General features: G+C 43.6%; 1 protein-coding gene across 5 annotated transcripts in view; it reads right to left on the bottom strand.

Annotated features, from left to right (window-relative positions):
• Positions 1 to 10,013: 10,013 nt before the first annotated feature.
• KLHL29 (kelch like family member 29) overlaps positions 10,014 to 18,575 on the bottom strand; it is a 308,129-nt gene continuing 299,567 nt past the window's right edge. For all 5 annotated transcript variants that reach the window (XM_055327216.1, XM_055327217.1, XM_055327214.1 and 2 more), the window contains 3 exons: positions 17,250 to 17,443; positions 16,786 to 16,930; positions 10,014 to 14,573 (listed from right to left, as the gene is read on the bottom strand). In XM_055327216.1, coding sequence (XP_055183191.1) covers positions 14,390 to 14,573; positions 16,786 to 16,930; positions 17,250 to 17,443 — 523 coding nt within the window. In that variant the 3' untranslated portion in view covers positions 10,014 to 14,389. The remainder of the gene's footprint in view (positions 14,574 to 16,785; positions 16,931 to 17,249; positions 17,444 to 18,575) is intronic.

Below are 18,575 nucleotides of genomic sequence, written 5' to 3'. Positions count from 1 at the left end.
TACCTGAAATTGACAGTTTGTATCTTCTCTCTTTTTATTGATCAATCTGTTTTTACTCATCTTTTCAAAAAACTAGTTTTGGGTTTCATGGACTTTTTCCTATTTTTTTTCATTTTCTTTTTTAGTTTTCTGATTTCTTAATTTCCTTTCTTCTGTTTTATGTAGTTTCTTAAATGGGGAGTTTAGATTATTGGTTTGAGGTTTTTTAAATATAAAGATGTACTGTTAAAAATTTATAAGCAATGTTTTAGTGGCATCCAACACATTTTGATATGTTGTATTTTCTTTTTCATTCATTTAAAAATATTTTCTACTTTACTTTGAACCTTCCTCTTTGACTCCTGGGTTATTTAAGTGTATGTTGTTTAATTTTCAAGTATTTGGGATTTCCCAGATTTTGTGTTGGTTTCTCATTTAATTCTGTTGTGGTTAAAGAACATACTTTGTATTATTTTAATTCTTTTACATTTATTCTGATTTTTTTGGTTATCTAGCATCTGATCTATCTTGTTTTTTTTTTTTAAGGTGCACATGTATCTTTCTCTCTCTCTTCCTATCTATTTCTGTACCTATCTCTCTGTCTATCTCTACATTCAACGTGGGGCTTGAACTTGAATTCAGGACCCCAGATCAAGAGTTGTGAGATGTACCGACTGAACCACTCAGGTGCCCCCTGATACATATTATACATATTATTAACTAAAGTCCATAGTTTACATTAAGGCTCAATTCTTTGTATTGTACATTCTATGCATAGGTTTTGACAAATGTATGACATATATTCATCACTACAGCATCATTAAGAATCATTTCACTGCCCGAAACCTCCTGTGCTCCACCTATTAATTCTTTGCTCCCTCCGTGGCAACCACTGATCTTTTTATGGTCTCCATAGTGTTTTCTTTTCTAGAATGTCATGGAGTGAAAATCATGTAGTATGTAGCCTTTTCAGATTGGCTTCTTCTTTTACTCAGCAATATGCACTTAAAGATCTCTCATGTATTTTTGTGGCTTGATAACTCCCCCCCCCCCTTTTTTTTAAACACAATAACATCCATTGTATGGATGTACCATTGAATGGATAACAGTATGTTATCCGTTAGCCTATTGAGGGACATCTTGGTTGCTTCCAAGTTTTGGCAGTTTTGAATAAAGCTGCTGTAAATATTCATGTGCAGGTTTCTGTGTGAACATAAGTTGGCAGTTCATTGGGTAAATACCAAATATTGTGATTGCTGGATTATATGGAAAGAGTATGTTTAGTTATGTAAGAAACTGCCAAACTGTCTTCCAAAATGGCTGTGCTATTTTACATTCACACCAGCAACAAATGAGAGTGAATACCTGATGTTCCATAACCTCCCTAGAATTTGATATCGTCAGTGTTTTGGCCTAACAGGTGTGTAGTAGTATCTTGTTGTTTTCTTTCTTTTTCTTTTTCTTTTCTTTTCTTTTCTTTTCTTTTCTTTTCTTTTCTTTTCTTTTCTTTTCTTTTCTTTTCTTTTCTTTTTCTTTCTTTCTTTCTTTCTTTCTTTCTTTCTTTCTTTCTTTCTTTCTTTCAGAGAGAAAAATCATAGGATTGGTGGGGAGGAGCAGGGGAAGAGGGATAGAGTAGTGGGGGGGGGAGAGAGAGAGACACAGAGAGAGAGAGAGAATCTTAAGAATGTTCCATGCTGGGGATCCCTGGGTGGCGCAGCGGTTTGGCCCTGCCTTTGGCCCAGGGCGCGATCCTGGAGACCCGGGATCGAATCCCACATCGGGCTCCCGGTGCATGGAGCCTGCTTCTCCCTCTGCCTATGTCTCTGCCTCTCTCTCTTTCTCTCTCTGTGACTATCATAAATAAAAAAAAAAAAAAAAATGTTCCATGCTGGGCTGAGGTGAGGCTCAATCTCCCCACACTGAGGTCATGACCTGAGATGAAATTAAAAGTCAGAAACTTACCAACTGAGCCATCCAGATTTTGATTTGCAGTTCCCTAATGCTGTGGTGTTGAGCATCTTTTTATATGTTTATTTATCATCTTTATATGAGAAAATGTTGGTTTAAATTTTTTGTCTTTTTAAAGTGAGTTGTTTCCGTATTGTTAGGTTTTTAAATTTTTTTTTTAAATTTTATTTATCTATTTGAAAGAGAGAGAGATTGAGGGGGAGAACATGTGCGGTAGGGAGGAGGCAGAGGGAGAGGGAGAAGCAGACTCACCCTCAGTCCACTGAGCGGGGTGCCCAATGCAGGGGCTTGATCCCAGGACCCTGAAATCATGACCTGTGCTAAAGGCAGACGCTTAACCAACTAAGACACCCAAACGCCCCTGAGTTTGTTTTTTAAAATACCTTATTGTTGTCATCTCTACTGTACACCCATCGTGAGATTCAAATCTACAACCCCAAGATCAAGAGTGGCATGCTCTACCAACTAAGCCAACTGAGCCTATATTGTTGAGTTTTAAGAGTTCATTGTATACTTTGGATAGCAATCTTTTATCAGAGCTGTATTTTGAAAAATTTCATCCCAGTCTGTGGCTTATCTTTTCATTCTCTTAACTGTGTCTCTGTCACTTTACTTTGAATTTCTCGGTATTATTATATTTTTAGTAAGTTTCTTTTAGAAAGCTGTATCTTTTTACTTTTTTTTTTTTCCCAAAAAATCTCACAATCTCTGTTTTTAAATTGGGATATTTATTTACACTTAATGTAATTTTTTAAAATTGTAAAATACACATAAAATTTATCATCTTAACCATTTTTAGGTATACAATTAATGGTATTCAGTATATTCACAGTGTTGTGCAGCTATCATTATTATCCACCTCCAGAACTTTTTTAAAGAAAATATTGTATTTATTTATTTATTTTAGGGAAAGAGAGTGTGTAAGCAAGTGTGAGTAGGGGAGGGTCAGAGAGAGAGAGAATCTCAAGCAGACTCCATGCTGAGCACAGAGCCAATTGGGGCTTGATCTCATGACCCTGAGATCATGACCTGAGCCGAAATCAAGAGTCAGACACTTAACTGACTGAGACACCCCTCCGGAACTCTTTATCTCGGAAAACTGAAACTCTACTTATTAAGGAACAACTCCTCATTTCCCTCCTGTTGACAGCCTCTGGCAACTGCCATTTAACTTTCTATCTCTGAATTTGACTACACTAGGCACCTCATGTAAGTGGAATCGTACTCTATTTGTCTTTTGTAACTGGCTTATTTCACTTAGCCAGAATTTCCTTTCTTTCTGAGGTTGAATACTATTTCATTGTATGTACATATCCCTTTTAAAAAATCCATTAATACATTGATGGTTTCCTGGGTTGCTTCCACCTTTTGGCTGTTGTGGTTAATGCTATGAATAGGGGTGTACAAATATCTCTTTTGAGTCTCTGCTTTTAATTCTTTTTGGTATACCTTGAGAAGTGGAATTGCTGGGTCATATAGTAATTCTATTTTTAGTTTTATGAAGAACCACCATTCTGTTTAATATCGTGGTTGCACCATTTTCCATTCCCCCCAACAGTGCAAGAAGGTCTAATTCCTTCCCATTCTCCTCAACCCTTGTTGTTTTCTGCATTTTTGATAGCTGCCATCCTAATGAGTGTGAGGTAGTTTATACTCAATGTAATTGTGGATGTGTTTGGGTTTAACTCTGTCATTTTATTTTTCTCTTTTCTTTTTGTCTCCTCTTTTTTTATTTCTCTACTTCCTCTTTCTTGGAGTCTTTTGGACTATTTAAATACAGTTTAGTATATAATTTTATTTATTTTTAGTATATCATTTTAATGTATCTGTTGGTAAGACAGACTTTGCAGATGCAAGGAAAAAACGTTCTTCCCTGGAGCTCCAGGAAGGAACACAAGTCTTTGACACCTTGATTTTAGGTCATTAAGGACCATTGTTTACTTCTGGCCTCCGGAGTCATAGGATAGTACATTTGTGTTATCCTAATCCACTAAATTTACAATAATTTCTTAGCAGCAATAGGAAAATGATATAGTTCCACATATGCACCATTCAGAAGCTGGTCTAGGAGGATGTGGGGGTGATCCACATCATAGTTTGCTCTCTGTTGATTTGGGTTAGTTCCTGAGTGTGTGCAACTTGCGATTTCTTTTCTTTTTTTTTAAGATTTTATTTATGAGAGAGAGAGAGGGGGCGGGCAGAGACACAGGCGGAGGGAGAAGCAGGCTCCATGCAGGGAGCCCAACATGGGACTCGATCCCCCGTCTCCAGGACCACGCCCTGGGCTGAAAGCGGCGCTAAACCCTTGAGCACCCGGGCTGTCCCAACTCGGGATTTCATACAGCAATTTAAAGGGCCTCATTCTCCTGCTCGTTTCTTTTTTTTTTTTCTTCTTTTATTTATGATAGTCACACACACAGAGAGAGAGGCAGAGACACAGGCAGAGGGAGAAGCAGGCTCCATGCACCAGGAGCCCGACGTGGAATTCGATCCCGGGTCTCCAGGATCGCGCCCTGGGCCAACGGCAGGCGCTAAACCGCTGCGCCACCCAGGGATCCCTCCTGCTCCTTTCTCTTTGAGATCTTCTCCCACACTTTTGGGTTCCTAAGAGCCCCCTTTCCTTGTGGTCTGGCTAGAAAGAGAGAAAAGAAGCTTCAGGGATATGCCCATTATCTTTGTCATTGCTGCCATGGGTTTAGGTCTGGAGAGTCCAGAGAGAGCATTTTTCTTCTGTGATTCTGGCTGCCCTGGGGTGTGATCCAGGACACACAGGAAATAAAAGGCAAACCCAGGAACTCAGCACTGTTTGGGTCATTGTGTGAGTGCTGCATTTCCTGCCCAGTTCACCTGCTTTATGTATTTTGCAGAGTCCTTAGGTAATTGCTTTTCCAGGACTTCTGGGTGTAATAAGTGAGAAAGAGGGGACTCAAGGAGGGGAGGGGGTAGAGTGTGGTCACTGAATCTTAACCAGAACCAGAAATTCTTTCATTTCTTTATTACTTTAAGAAATTGCCTGTCTTTTTTACCTTCTGTTTGTCATAAGGCATTACCTAATGTTTTTTATTAACTTGTAAGTTCTTCCTACTTTAGTGTACATTTCTAACGTGATCTTTTTATCCCTTCTAATTCTAATCTTCTCTGTAGGATTCCAATTTTAGTATATGTGCTGCTGAAGCACTCTAATTCTTCCTGAGTTATTTCATATCCTTTGTGAGTTTTTCTAATTCTGGTTTATATTGTTCTTTCATTCTTCCATTATTGTTTTGTGTCCTTTAGCTTGTTTTTGAAATAGTAGGTAATAGTTTTCTTGTATTCTTTGGCATGTCTTTCTGGAGGGCTTTTATTACCTATAGGGGGTAGCCTTCTCCTTTTAAAGCTTTTTCTTATAATATATGGGATTTTCCCTCAAGCCTTTTGAAATTTTCTTGAACTTTTAGAAGGAAGCCTGAATTTCACAGTGTTAGAGCTCTCTCTTCTGTTATGTTTGTGAAGTGTTTAAATACAGGACTGCTTACTTTCTGAAATCTCTTGACTTTGTTCCTCTCCCCTACTTTTATCTGGGTCTCTCTTTTGTCCCTGTGCTGTTCAGTTTAGACTCTATCCCTAGTAGCTTTGTCCATATGTGATGTGGTCCTGAAAGGGGGCTGGCATTGCCTTTGAGGATTCAGAAGGCTCCCATTACCTTCCCCTCGCCTGAAGACTGGAGTTTGCAAGGCTTCTTGGACTGAGATGCTCTGAGCTCTCTGCCCCCACCTCTCCAGTGAGTGTCTGTAGGGGTTCCTAATTCTATTAGTTGCCCCAGGCTCTCTTCACATATGGACCACAGTCTCAAAGGTGTTAGTGGTTTGATTCTACACACTTGGGATTGGGAGTTCCAGACCTTCCTTGTCACCTAGTTTTTAATGGGCTGTTCAGAAAGATTCAAACACCATTGCACCATCCTCCACCTCAGTTGTTTTTATGCAGAGTCATGCTCATGTGCTAAGAATGAGGGGTTCTATGTATGAAATGCAAGGGGGAGGAGAGCTGCTGGAGGTTTGCAGTAGTCACTGATGGAAATAGGGAGCTCTTCAGGAACGATGAGAATAAGGTAAACTCACAGGTGAGAGTGGGGAGCATGTTCGAGTCATGGTACCAGCCCATGTGAATGTGGGCTTTTTTTCTCTGGTAGGTATCACCCCAAATGAAGCCTCAGGGGAGGCTGACACCTGGATTAGGATTACAGTTAGGATTGTAGTTTTGCCTTGTTGGTCTGGTCCAAGGACTGGAACATCAAGTGGTTGAGGTAACTTTTGGGAGGGGAGTTTTGTTCCTGGGTATGGGTGGACGTGAGATCAGGGTAACCAGGGTAGGGCTGTGAACTTGGACAAGGGAAAGGATCTAGGAACTGAAAATCTGTAATGAAACTAAAGAGCAAATACAAAAGGGGAATCATGTGAATGTGCTCGATGGAGACTGTTGTCAGAGCTGGAGTTGGAAGATTTCATAGGACAGATACAGGTAAAAAAAAAAGAGAAGAGTCTAGAATCAGGTGCAATTTCATATATTTGATCCCTATAAGTTATCAAATGCTCTGGAATTTCCAATTTCTCAACAAATGGTGAATCAGTTGGCATTACTCTACAATTGTCATAGGAGCTTGAGAGCCACAAGTAAAACCACAGGCTTAAAAAAAAACTTTAGAACTATTAATAAAAACACATGAATAGTCTGAATCATGTGTCTGTGGCTATCTACACAGAGCACAGAGCTTTTCTAACGTTCTCATTATGACAACAAAGCAAAATTAATTTTGATATGAAATAACATTATTTCTAAACATTGCATATAGTTACTTTGCTTATAGCATAAAATTCCTTGGGAAAGTGTTGGAAATTAATCACAAATTTCTATTTTAGCATTTTAATGAGTGCAAAGTATTTTAACAGACTTTGCAACAAAATATCCCTTTAAAAAGAAAAGTGACAATCCACAAGTAGCATTGTACTTAATACGTTACTGAAATAAAGGTTATTGGTGGTGGGAAGAAATTACTTCACATATTTAGAAGAAACATCAGTAAGCTGTCAGTTTTGTCATTTACCAGAGTTTAATAAGGAAATTTCTTTAATAAGATAATGTTTAAAATGGAGTTGGTTGCAAAGAAAGGAGTAATTGCCTATCACACTATAAAAAATCAGTTTCACATGTTTGGAATGTTTCTTTACACTAATTTCCACATCGTTTGAACTTAAATATGTATACAAAGAATCAAAAAAGCAAAATATCATCAAAAAGCTTTTTTTCCCACATGCTTAAGATTTTATAGCTGGAATTGGAAATTTATCTCACTATTAACACAAATGTTAATATAAAAACATACTTAATAGAATTTTTGTTTTAATAGATTTTAATAAGAATATTGGAATTAATGTGAAAGTTTTTCATTTTCAGTGTTGATGGGACAAGTGATGATTTCTCTGTTCCCTGATCTCTGATGCAGTCAGTCCCCTTGTTGAGAAGACTGTCATGTTGTTCAAAATAAATTAATAAAGTACAAAATGCCCGAGAATCTTTTCCAGAAATTGTCAGGTCACACATTTGCAACTATCTAGTTGTGTGGATATGTGGTTGGGTATTTTCGTTGGGTAGAGAGGTTATAGTGTGATTGTTTACTTTAATCTTTTTATATTCCAGCATGAGAGATGCTGAAGTCTTTTTGGTGCTTAGAAAATTGCAGTGAAACATATTTTGCAGTATTCAGAAAAAGGATTTGTTGAGTTTAAAGAATACTGATCTGCTAATTTATAAAAATGTATCAATTTTAAGAAATACTTTGAGAATTCTAAATCAATTTGCTTCTGAATCTTTCACAATATTACCTTTACTCTGTGCATCTTTCAAAGGTGAGGGTCAGATGTATTGACCCCAGGATCCCATGTGACTATGTGCGTGCCCAGGGGTGGGGAGGGGCAGAGGGAGAGAGAGAATCCCAAGCAGTCTCCACATCCAGCAGGGAGCCTGATACAGGTCTTGATCTAAGGACCCTGAGATCATGACCTGAGACGAAATCAAGAGTCAGATGCTTAACCAACTGAGCCTCCTAGGTGCTCCTTGTGTCATAATTTTAGAAGAGAAGTTTTCTAGATTTGGGGGTAGGGGTGTGGGGGGCAATTTGTGGCCAAATACATTTGGAAAACACTGCTTTGTGTATCCACTTTCGTAAAGTTGGAATGAATGTTAGTCTGTTTTTGACTCTGAGAAGTTCCATAGTAAAGAAACCTGTTTAACCTTGTTAAACCTAGCATTTCCCAAATTTATTTAGTCTCAAAACCTTGCACAGTATGCAAAAGTTTATAGCAGCATTATTTGTAATGATTAAAATGTGGAAGCAAGTCAAATGTCCATTGGCTGATGAATGGATAGACAAAATGTATACATTTTAAAAAATTTTTAGGTAATCTCTCTGCCCAGTGTTTGGCTTGAACTCATGACCCTGAGATCAAGAATCATGTTCTCTACCAACTGAACTAGCCAGGTGCCCCAAAATGTATCCATATTTTTATATATGTCCATTTAATATACTCAGTGGAGTATTATTTGGCCATAAAAAGGAATGAAATACTGATACACACTATAACATAGGGGAATCTGAAGAACACTATGCTAAGTGAGAGAAGCCAGAGACAGGAGACCATACATCGCATGATAACATTTGTATGATGTGTCCATAATAGACTAATTCCTAGAAACAAAGTAGGTCAGTGGTTGCCATGAACTGGTGAAGAGCGACTGCTAAGGGATTGGGGTTTCATTTTGCTAAGGTGAAAACGTTCTGCAATTAGGTAGTGGTGATGGTAGCTCAACTCTGAATATACGAAAAGCCACTGCATTGTATGCTTTAAAAGGGTGAATGTTATCATAGCTAAGTTATGTCAATAAGGCTGTTATTTGATGAATAACCATAAGAAAGAGTCTACACCAACAACTAGGTAAGAAGTCAGGAGGGCTTAAAATAAGGTAGTGGGATGGAGAGGTAGGAGAGAGAGAGTGGAGGGGTGACCTGTAGAGCTCCAAAGACTGATTTCTACCAACGAGGATGCAAAGTCTCCAGGCCGAAACTCTGAGGAGGCAGGCTGATGGGTCCCTTGGCGCACAGGCTTGCACTGTCAGTGGCTAGCTTCCCCGAGAATGATGGAGTTCCACACATGTGGTAAATGAAAATGCTTGGACAAAAACTGTTGCTTCTTTAGTCATCTGTAGACAAGAGGGATGGTCAAAGCAGTGCACAGAATCATAGCCTTGCCTTTATACTTTCCATAACTCAAAATATTTTTCATGCTGCCAGTAGAGGTTGAGTAATCGGGCTGTCTCTGCTCGTCAGGGTGAGGTGCTCTGTGGGGCAAGGTAAGAGGCCGTGGCCCTTGCCTGCTGAGGACATAGTCTTACTGACCTAGTATGATCCACTCAAAGGCTCTCCTCACCTTTCATGAGGAAAGTCACTGAAGTGACCTGCCAAATGCTACATAGAGGGCAACAGAGCACATAGGTTTGAGATTTGGGATGGTAAGCATAGATTTTTGGATTGTCTAGTTTTTGCCATCATGTGGTAATGGCAGACTTTTTGGAGTTGACTTCACATTTTAGTCAGCCCCTTGACCTAGGTGGGGGGGGAACACTTTAACCTACCTCTTGAATGCCAAGGTCATGATTATGCCCTTTATAGCCGAGGATGGTGCAGCCAACAGTGGGCTGTTTTTCCCTTTTCTTAACTCTCCCAGGCTGAGATTGTGGTGGGTAAGAATGTTAGGAACCCCTTAAAGAGTCCTTCACAGAGTGAAGGCTCGCAGGAGGAGTTTCAAATGAGGCAGCAATGGATGTCTAGTATATCAGTGGACTCTTTTCCTTTCCCTAGAACCATTTCCTGCATAAAGTCAAAGCCTTCAGTGGAGGAGCCAGTGTGTTGCTGAGATTCTTACTAGGCAAAGGGAAAGTTGCTTCCCAAGAGGACCATGTCTAACACAGAGCAGCATGTCTGTTCTATTAACGGAATTCTTCTTAGTAGAGATTTCTGAGGTAGCTTGGGGGTGGGGGGGTGGGGAGATGGAGTCTTAGTCTTGGAGTCTTAAGAGCTACATAAGTCTCGTCCGCCATGTGATGTAGCACAGGCTCTCTGGAGTCTCACTGAGTGGGGTTTGAGTGCCAATGTGCCTTAGACCAACTCTGTTTCATGTCTGGAACCTGTGCAGCAGGGATAGCCATCTGCAATATTGTTGGGAGGATTGGATGCGATAATGTATGGAAAATACTTGGGGTATGGCACAACTATTACTGCATACAGGTCACTTAACTTTTCTAAGATTGTTTCTTCCTCAGGAGTGAAGATAATGCCCTGTGACTTTTAGGGTAGTTGAGAGGATAAAATGAGATAATGTATGCAATTATGCTATACCAATACGTGATTGAGATTTAATTAGAGAAGCCCTTCAAGGATCTTGGTAACCCATTCCAGAGTTTTAGTGCTAGTACGTTTATCCTTATTTTGAACTAGAATTTTTCCTTCTTTGTTATTATCCTTTTCATCTCACTTGGCCTTCTAAGAACACAAAAGAGTTCATTTGTTTCATGAAAATCTTCATGCACTGAAAGATATATTCCATTTGCCTTTAACCTTTAGGTTAAAAAAATATTATTACTGTAAATTTTCTTATCTGTAATTCTTCGTTGTTTTATTCTAAACTCTCTAACTTTTCCATTGCTTCTGACGGCCAAAATAAGAAATGATCTTTGAGAATTTCTCAGACTAAAATATAGAGGGAAGTTTACTTTCTATCTTCAATTCCTCGTTAAAATATCTATATCTTTTATTATAAAAGTAACATTTCTTTATATACATTTTGGAGAAGAGGGAAGGAAAATTGCCCACAATTGCATCAGTACAATTAATAGTTTTATGACTATATATCTGGTTATTTTTATGTACATATTTTATGTATATCTTTGTACATATCTTACATAATCGCAATCATATACAAATATGAATCTTACAATGTTGTTTATATTGCTGCTTGTCTTTAGCACCTAACCCATAGAATTATAAGGATTCAGTGCTCTAAGTGCTTACCACAGTGTCTGGCATAAAGTTAGTGTCAATAGGTTGGAATTAGTTATTATATGACATTTTTCTGATGGGTGCCCAAAAGTGGATTTACTGGGTCAGATACTTTTTACACTCATGATAATGTCACCTTACACATTGCTTTCTAGAAGCCATTTCAGTTTATAAAGCTCTTGGCATTAAAAAGTCTCGTCGCTCCTCGTCAGCACTTGGAGCTCCCCCAGTACCTCCCCACTTTGTTTTTAGTTTGGGAAGGTAATTTAGTAGGTAAAGATAATACCTCGTTATTTGTCTTTTCATAATTACCAATGTTGAACTTGTCTTACATTTACTAGCTAATGTTTCCTCTTGTAGAGTTCTGTCTATGACCTATTTAACAATTGGAATCACTTAACGTTTTCTTATTGAATTATGTAGGCTTTTTAATAAAGATATTAATCCTTTGTCATATGGACTGCAAATATTTTTCTTGACTGTTTTTCTTCTTATTTTGGCTATGATTTTTTAAAATTCATACATGCACATACACAGACGCACACACACACATACACATAATGTGATCCATCTCCTATGTGCCTGACCCTTGCCAGGTCTGATGGTAGTACCTTGAGTCCAACGAGAGACTCCTCCCATAGTTACACGGGCTCCTGATACAGTGGTCACACATGTCTTTTATGGTGAAAGTACACAGACTCTTCATAGGCCCAGAGAACACTTTTCCCTTGATTTGGGGAAACAGAAGAAAGGAGCTAACAACTATTGCTTGGTTTTAATAACAGGTTATGTTTCAACTCTTCATGATTGGAATCTTCAAACATTCTCCATCCTTTCCTCTAGGATTGGTGTTTCTGAGGATACTATTGCAGATATTTATTTGGCAAGTAAGTATATGGTCTACCCATCATAGGCTTCAGCTGAGTCCTCTTCAGAGGACTCCCGCCTACCCTGATCCACCTTCTTCACATCTTTTCTTGCAAGAAGATGCTAGGTCGTAATGACATTTGGGGACTGAGGGCACGGGGCTCTTCACATGGATGAAATGCTGGTGAATCTACCTTCTCCTACTACCCTGTTAAATTTAAACTTCTTTCCCTGTAAGAGAGTGAGCAATCCTACCTGGCACCCAGGAAAGCCTTGTGTGGATATCCTTAGGAGAACAAATTGGGTCTGTATGTTCCCTTGCTAAGGAGTGCTGTCCTTTCTCATCATCAAGATCTGCACTAATGTCTATAATAGAGCCCAAATGGCTGATGTGTGAGAGCAGGAGCAGGCCTCCATGGGGTTTCTCCTCACTGTGGCCAGGGTGGTGGCACACAAAGGCATTCCATTGGCTTCTGAGTCTAGATCTATAAATATATTTATTATAATATAACAAGAACTTAACAATAAACATATACTATGTACAATACCATTACAGAGAACCCTGTTTTATATCATTCACAGAAATAGCCAGTTTTGCTCCAGTGTGATAAATGAGGAGAGAAACGGAATTTCAATGTCATCTGTGTTGAGTCTTGCTGACCACTAACACCTCCTTTGGAGGCAGATGCACACCAAACGCTAACATTAGCCCTGCCCCAGGCAGTTAGAATTTTGTGCTCCGGTCCTTGGGTTCACACTTGCACCCTGTTTGACATAAATACTTTAAATGACATACAATGTATGTAGTTTTGTGCTTATTACTTTTTAAAAGAATAAATAATATTAAAAACTGCATAACGAAGCTCGGTATCTTGTCCAAGTGGGAGTCACACTTGTAGTGCTAGAAGTTGATGCCCGACATTAGAATCGGAATTTTGTGTCATTAAATACCGAAAGATGGAAAGCATGTCCTGTCCTTTTCTCCTTAGAAATGGTTTTTATCATGAAATGATGGCAAGTTGACTTCCCAGATATAAAAATGGTAAATGCGTATTTGGTACCAACTTCAACTAAACAGCGCAGTGGCGGCGGCTCTCTTCTTGCCCTGGAATGGAAACTGATCACCGCGTGAGGTTTGAGGGTCTGAGGACTGGCAGGAAGGCCTTTCTGTCATGAGCCACGGTGTGACCTTCCTCCTGGCTTCCCTTTCTCTGGTTAATATGCTACAGGAAGAGTGATTCTGCTCATGCCCCCTCAGGCCTTGGCTGTCATGGCTCGTCTACGAAGGCTGTCCCCATCCTGAGAGCTCTTGTGGCAGGTGCCTTAATATATAGCTATAAATATCAAAAATAGTCTCCTGTGCTTTTTAGACATTTATTCTCCCTCCCTCCCTTCTTCCCTTCCCACCCGGCCTGGGTCCTCAGCTTTACCTCATGGAGGGAGCTGGACTGGTGTCATGAGCCAGAACTGGTTTCCTTCTAGAACAGAATCTTCTTTGACAATGCCTCCATGAGGCACAGCTCTTATGGGGGCTGTCTGGGAGTTACATTTTTTAAAAAATAAAATGAGGGCATTCAGCCCCCACCCAGGAGAGATCCTCTATTCTGCACATAGAAAAAATTAGAGCAAATGCCCCTCTCTGGCACTACCTACAAAGAGCTTTGGGAATTCCCACATTATCCTCTCATGGCCTCCTCCTTCTCTCAGTACTTAAAAATAGCCTTTTTGTTTATCAAGAAAATGCCTTGGAAATCTAAATAATTCATCTCGGACAAGAGAAAACTAGCACAGTCACCTGTCCTCCAGCAAAAATGTGGTAGAAAAACCTGTGAAGGACAAAAGGTTCTCCCAGCTGTCCCTAGGCTGCCCCTGCACTGCCACTCCAGCCACACACATCTGGCTCTGCATGGGTGGCTGGACTTCTCTTCGGCCCGGCGGGGACCAGGAGCCTCCTAGGCCTTGTGCCGCCCAGTATTGTCCCTTCTCTTCTCTCGGCCATGGAAAATTGTAGATTGGTTAAAAACAAAAGTAGGAATCAAAGTGATAAGGACACTTTGATCTTATTCCAAGAGAGCCTGACACCTAATATTATCATAGGATAACTGATCTACGGTTCTTTAGGGATCAGGCTTGCTCTGCAGGAAGGAAAAATCAGCTTCTCTCTCCCAGTCGAAAAATATGTGAAACTCTATTGCACCGGGCAGAGTGAGCGCCTCCATTCAGAGCAAGTGCCTTTGCAGGAGCCCCCAGGCCCAGCTCCTCAGATGGTTGTGGTTCCTGCTGCTCGGAGCACTGTGCTCCCGTTTCCCCCAAAGGCGAGGATGATTTTCTACATTCAATGTAGAGAGTATTCAAAATGTTTAGCGCAGTGATTCCCTTGATTGTGTCTATCAGCCTCTTACTGATGTTGCTGAACATTGATCATTGTGAGTAGCATCTGCCTCACCAGACTCGTCCAGTCTCGTCGCGGGCTTTCTGCTGACGTCAGCCGCTTTGAATATATTTCTTTATCACGACGCAGCCGTGTCTGAACACAGGGCAGGGCATGTGGGGTAGTAGCGTCCATGTGTTGGTCGCGGGCTCGTAGGCTTCCATGTTGCCCAGGGCAGGCCCCTCACTGCTAACAATGCCTCCAGTTGCATAAATCTTGCCATCAAGCACCACAGCGCTGCCGGGGAAAGTGGGGAGAGAATTAGCCACTTAACTTCCAGCTTGGGCCCGGAGATGGATTCTTTTTGTTTTTGTTATTTTTTTAAGATTGTATTTATTCATGAGAGACACACAGAGAGAGGCAGTGACACAGGCAGAGGGAGAAGCAGGCTCCCCATGGGGAGCCCAATGCAGAACTGGATCCCAGGACCCTGGGATCACGTCGTGAGCCAAAGGGAGATGCTCAACCACTGAGCCACCCAGGTGCCCCTGGAGATGGATTCTTAATACCCTGTCCTGGTGCAAGCTGCCTCTCCCCCTTTGCAAAAGTTGTTGGGGGTCTCACTGCTTTTCTCTGTCCTGTGACCCAAGCTGGCATAAGAAGAATACCTTGCCTCTAGGGCCAGTAAGGATGTGGTGCTTCTACTACCCTCCAAACTGTGGGTGACGCTCATGTATACTGGGCATCCCAGGCCCTACTGGACGATGGAAGGTGGCTAGGAGAACAGCCTTGTGTACAGGCACCTGACTCACTTCACTGGCTGTTTACTGAACGTCATTCTGCGTGGCCCATACAGAGGCTTCATACCCCTCCAATCAAGTGGAGAACATGACTCTCAAGGATGATGGCAGACAGGATAATAAGGAGCCAGGTCATAACTGAACACTGACTACTTGACTGGGAGATTCACACTTGCCAAGGCGCTCAGAGTCACAACTTCCCACTGTGATTTCTGAGCATGAGTGGCCCTGTGCTGCTGCCCGCCCGCCCATGACTGCGAGGGCCTGGTGTGCTCTCTGCAGGGTGGTTACTGTGGCAGCCTGGGGCACCTTCCCATACCACGAGACACTGGCACCATCCTGTCGTCTCAGCCAGCTGTTCCCACTGAGAGCACCACAGCCTGCTCCTGCCTGCACCTACTGTCTTAGAGCATTTCAGTGACCCCATCACACCTACAGTGAGACCCATGCATCCAGCCCCAGTTTCTCCCTCATTTCAGCTAATGGCCTGTCTTCTTGACTGTCCCCTGAAACTGAAGAGATACCTTTGCAAAGTCACCACCTCTTTCTGAAATCCTGAGCCTGATATAGAACGTGTCGGTCTAGACATCTTACCTGGAGTTCTAGCTTTATCGCTTGTAGCTGCATGCTACAGGGGCCCTCAGAATGCTCCCTTGGTGGCATATCTTTCTCCTGCTTCTTTTGCAAGACCCAGCTTAAATCTCCTCCTAGGCATTAAGTCTTTCTGTGCCCACTGTTAGTCTCAGCTGAGGCACGGAAGTCCTCCCTGCAAGTGGTGCTCAGACTCCAGTTGCCTTTATTGTGAACAGTGTATTCAGTGGCTTGCACCCTGCCACCATTTGGAGTATGTGACAGAAAAGTAAGGCCCAAGAATCTTCATGCTATTAGGAACTCTGCGGTTATCTGGCCTGCTTCGAAAATAGGAGAACTGCCCCAGAGAGTGGAAGTTGCATGTCCAAGGTCACCAGACACGTGAGTAGTAGGTTATAGCTTTTCTAGCTTTGCTATGCCAACAGCGAATGCTCAGACTGAGGGTTTGGTGATCACCTCTGCATGGGTTCAAGATGTCTTCAGCAGAGATCTGCTATGTAAATGCTGACAAGGGGGTTTCTGGGACATCTTTTTTTTTTTTTTAAATTTCCTTGTTCCTCTCAATCCAGGAAAGGGTGGAGCTAGAAGAGCAGGATCTGCTGTCTCACTGCCCAAGGTAGTCACTATTTTTCTGGGCCACAGGGCCAAGCAGACCAGGAGCCCAGCCACACTCTGATCCCTACCTCTCTCCTCCTGTGCGGACTGCCCCGTCAGACTCCACGGCAGATGTGCCTCATATGGCTCCTGGATTGGGTGGTCACTTGTCCCATGTAGGGCATTGTACAGGTGTGGGCCTGGCACTACCGCTTGTCTGCAATGGGGCAGGTGGTCCTGGGTGAGAGGTCCTGAGAGAAGGTGTGGCCTCCAGAGACCCGGGGCTGGTGCCTGTAAGAAGCCCTTCATCGCTGGCTTTGACATGGGTCAGCTGGGGCTACAGGATTGGGCCTGGGGGCCTCGGGCTGCCCTTGGGCACTTCCTGTTCTGCCCTGGCACTAATGTCCAGACCTGTGGTTGGAGGGGCTCCTGCTCTGGGCCTGGGATTGTTCTGCTCGCCACATGGGGGCAATCGCTATTGTGCTCCAACCTCTCCTGTTGTCTTCCCCTCCCGAGCCCCTCACCTGCAGAACTGGCGAGAGTGATTCATGTTTGGGCCGGCCTTAATGTTCCCTTTCTCAGGGTCGTAGATGGTGGTGGCTCTGGCGTAAGCCCCGCCCAGGATGAAAACGAAGCCATTGAGGGTGACAGCAGGAGCATACTTGTTGTCTGTGAGGAGAGCAGGGCCGCGGGTAGGGCACCTCTCCCTGGCCTCCCCCTCCCACCCTCTCCTTCGCCAGTGGACCCTCAGAGGACGGGCTCCGGCAGGCCCTCCAGGGTCACGGTTAGCCTGAGGACAAGGCCCAGGGCCAGGGGGCACCAGGCAGGCGCCCTAGCTGGCCCTTTGTCCGGGAGGTGGGGTCAGCCCCCCGCCCCCCCAGGTCTGTGCGACCACTGGGCGAGGGGGCCTCTGGCCTTGGGACACTGCAGATCTAACAGTGAGGCGGGGAGGCTGCGCGGCCCCGGCTGGGGAGAGGCCGCTTCTCACCAATCATCGGGGACTCGATAAAGCTCCACGTGTTGGTCTGAGGAACGTAAGACTGTAGGACGCCGGCAGCTCTGCCCGCCTCGTTCACGCCGCCGAACACGTAGATCTTGCCACCACACACCGTGGCTGCGGCCGAGTGCACGGCCTTGGGCAGAGGAGCCACAGCCTCCCACTGGTTGGTGATGGTGTCGTACCTGCCGAGGAGAAAGACCAAGGGCCCCACGTCAAGGATGGGCCGCGTGCGGGGCAGGGGTGACAACCAAGGCAGCGGACGTGGGCAGCCACCAACATCTGCTTCCCGCCCTTGGCGTCACCGCACGGCCCCTGAGCACACGCGGCTGGGGCGCCTCGGAGGAGTGGCTCGAGGCTGCCTGGGATCCGGCCCAGCCTTGCCCTCGCGGCCGGCCTGCCTCCCGAGCCTCGGCGGGCTACCTCGGTGCAGATTCTCGGCTCCCTTCCCTTGCTCACTACGGCTGCCCAGCTCCTAGGCCCCTTCATTCCTCTCTATCCAGCTCATTCTTACCCTTTCGCCAACAGGGCTGCAATGAGCATCTCCCGGACACCGGAGCTCTGGGCTGGAACCTGGGGAACAGCGAGCTGGACCATGGGAGGGGGAAGAGGAGGTGGGAACAGGAGCGGTGGACCAGTGGGAGCCGGTCATGAACTGATGCTGCCCTTAAGGAAGGCAGGGCTCCCTAGGATGACTCCCGGGCTCTGGCTTGGGAAATCGGAAGGAGGGGGCACCACTCCGCTGACAGGGAATTGAGGTTGGGGAGTTTAAGGGAGAGAGATGATTTCAGTTTTATTCATAGGAAGTTTATTTTTATTTATTATTATTTTTAAAGATTGTATTTATTCATGAGAGACACAGAGAGAGGTGGAGACACAGGTAGAGGGAGAAGCGGGCTCCCTGTGGGGAGCCCAATGTGGGACTCGATCCCGGGACCCCGGGATCACACCCTGAGCCAAAGGCTGACGTTTAACCACTGAGCCACCCAGGCATCCCTTCGTGGGGAGTTTAAAGCATCTGTGGGTAATGAACTGAGGATGTGCAGTGGGCAGCTCATGTGAGACCTACATCTTCAGCTTTGAGATCACTGGCACAGAGGTAAGGGCGTTCACAGGGAGTGTGTGGATGAGAACGAGGCTGAGGACACTCTGGGGGAAATGCTGGCTTTGAAGAGCGGAGCTGGGGTCCTTGGAGGGCTGGTAGTACAAAGGACACAGCTCCATGGGTGGGGGATGTAGTGGGAGGACAAGAAGTCCCAAACAGGTTCCTGGGGGTCTTATCAAGGGTACTTGATACGGAATGGGAGGTGCTGAGTA

Source organism: Nyctereutes procyonoides, unplaced genomic scaffold, assembly GCF_905146905.1.
Source record: "Nyctereutes procyonoides isolate TBG_1078 unplaced genomic scaffold, NYPRO_anot_genome, whole genome shotgun sequence".
NCBI lineage: Eukaryota > Metazoa > Chordata > Mammalia > Carnivora > Canidae > Nyctereutes > Nyctereutes procyonoides.
The sequence above is the reverse complement of the archived record's forward strand: the minus strand, read 5'-3'. Positions and strand labels throughout refer to the sequence as shown.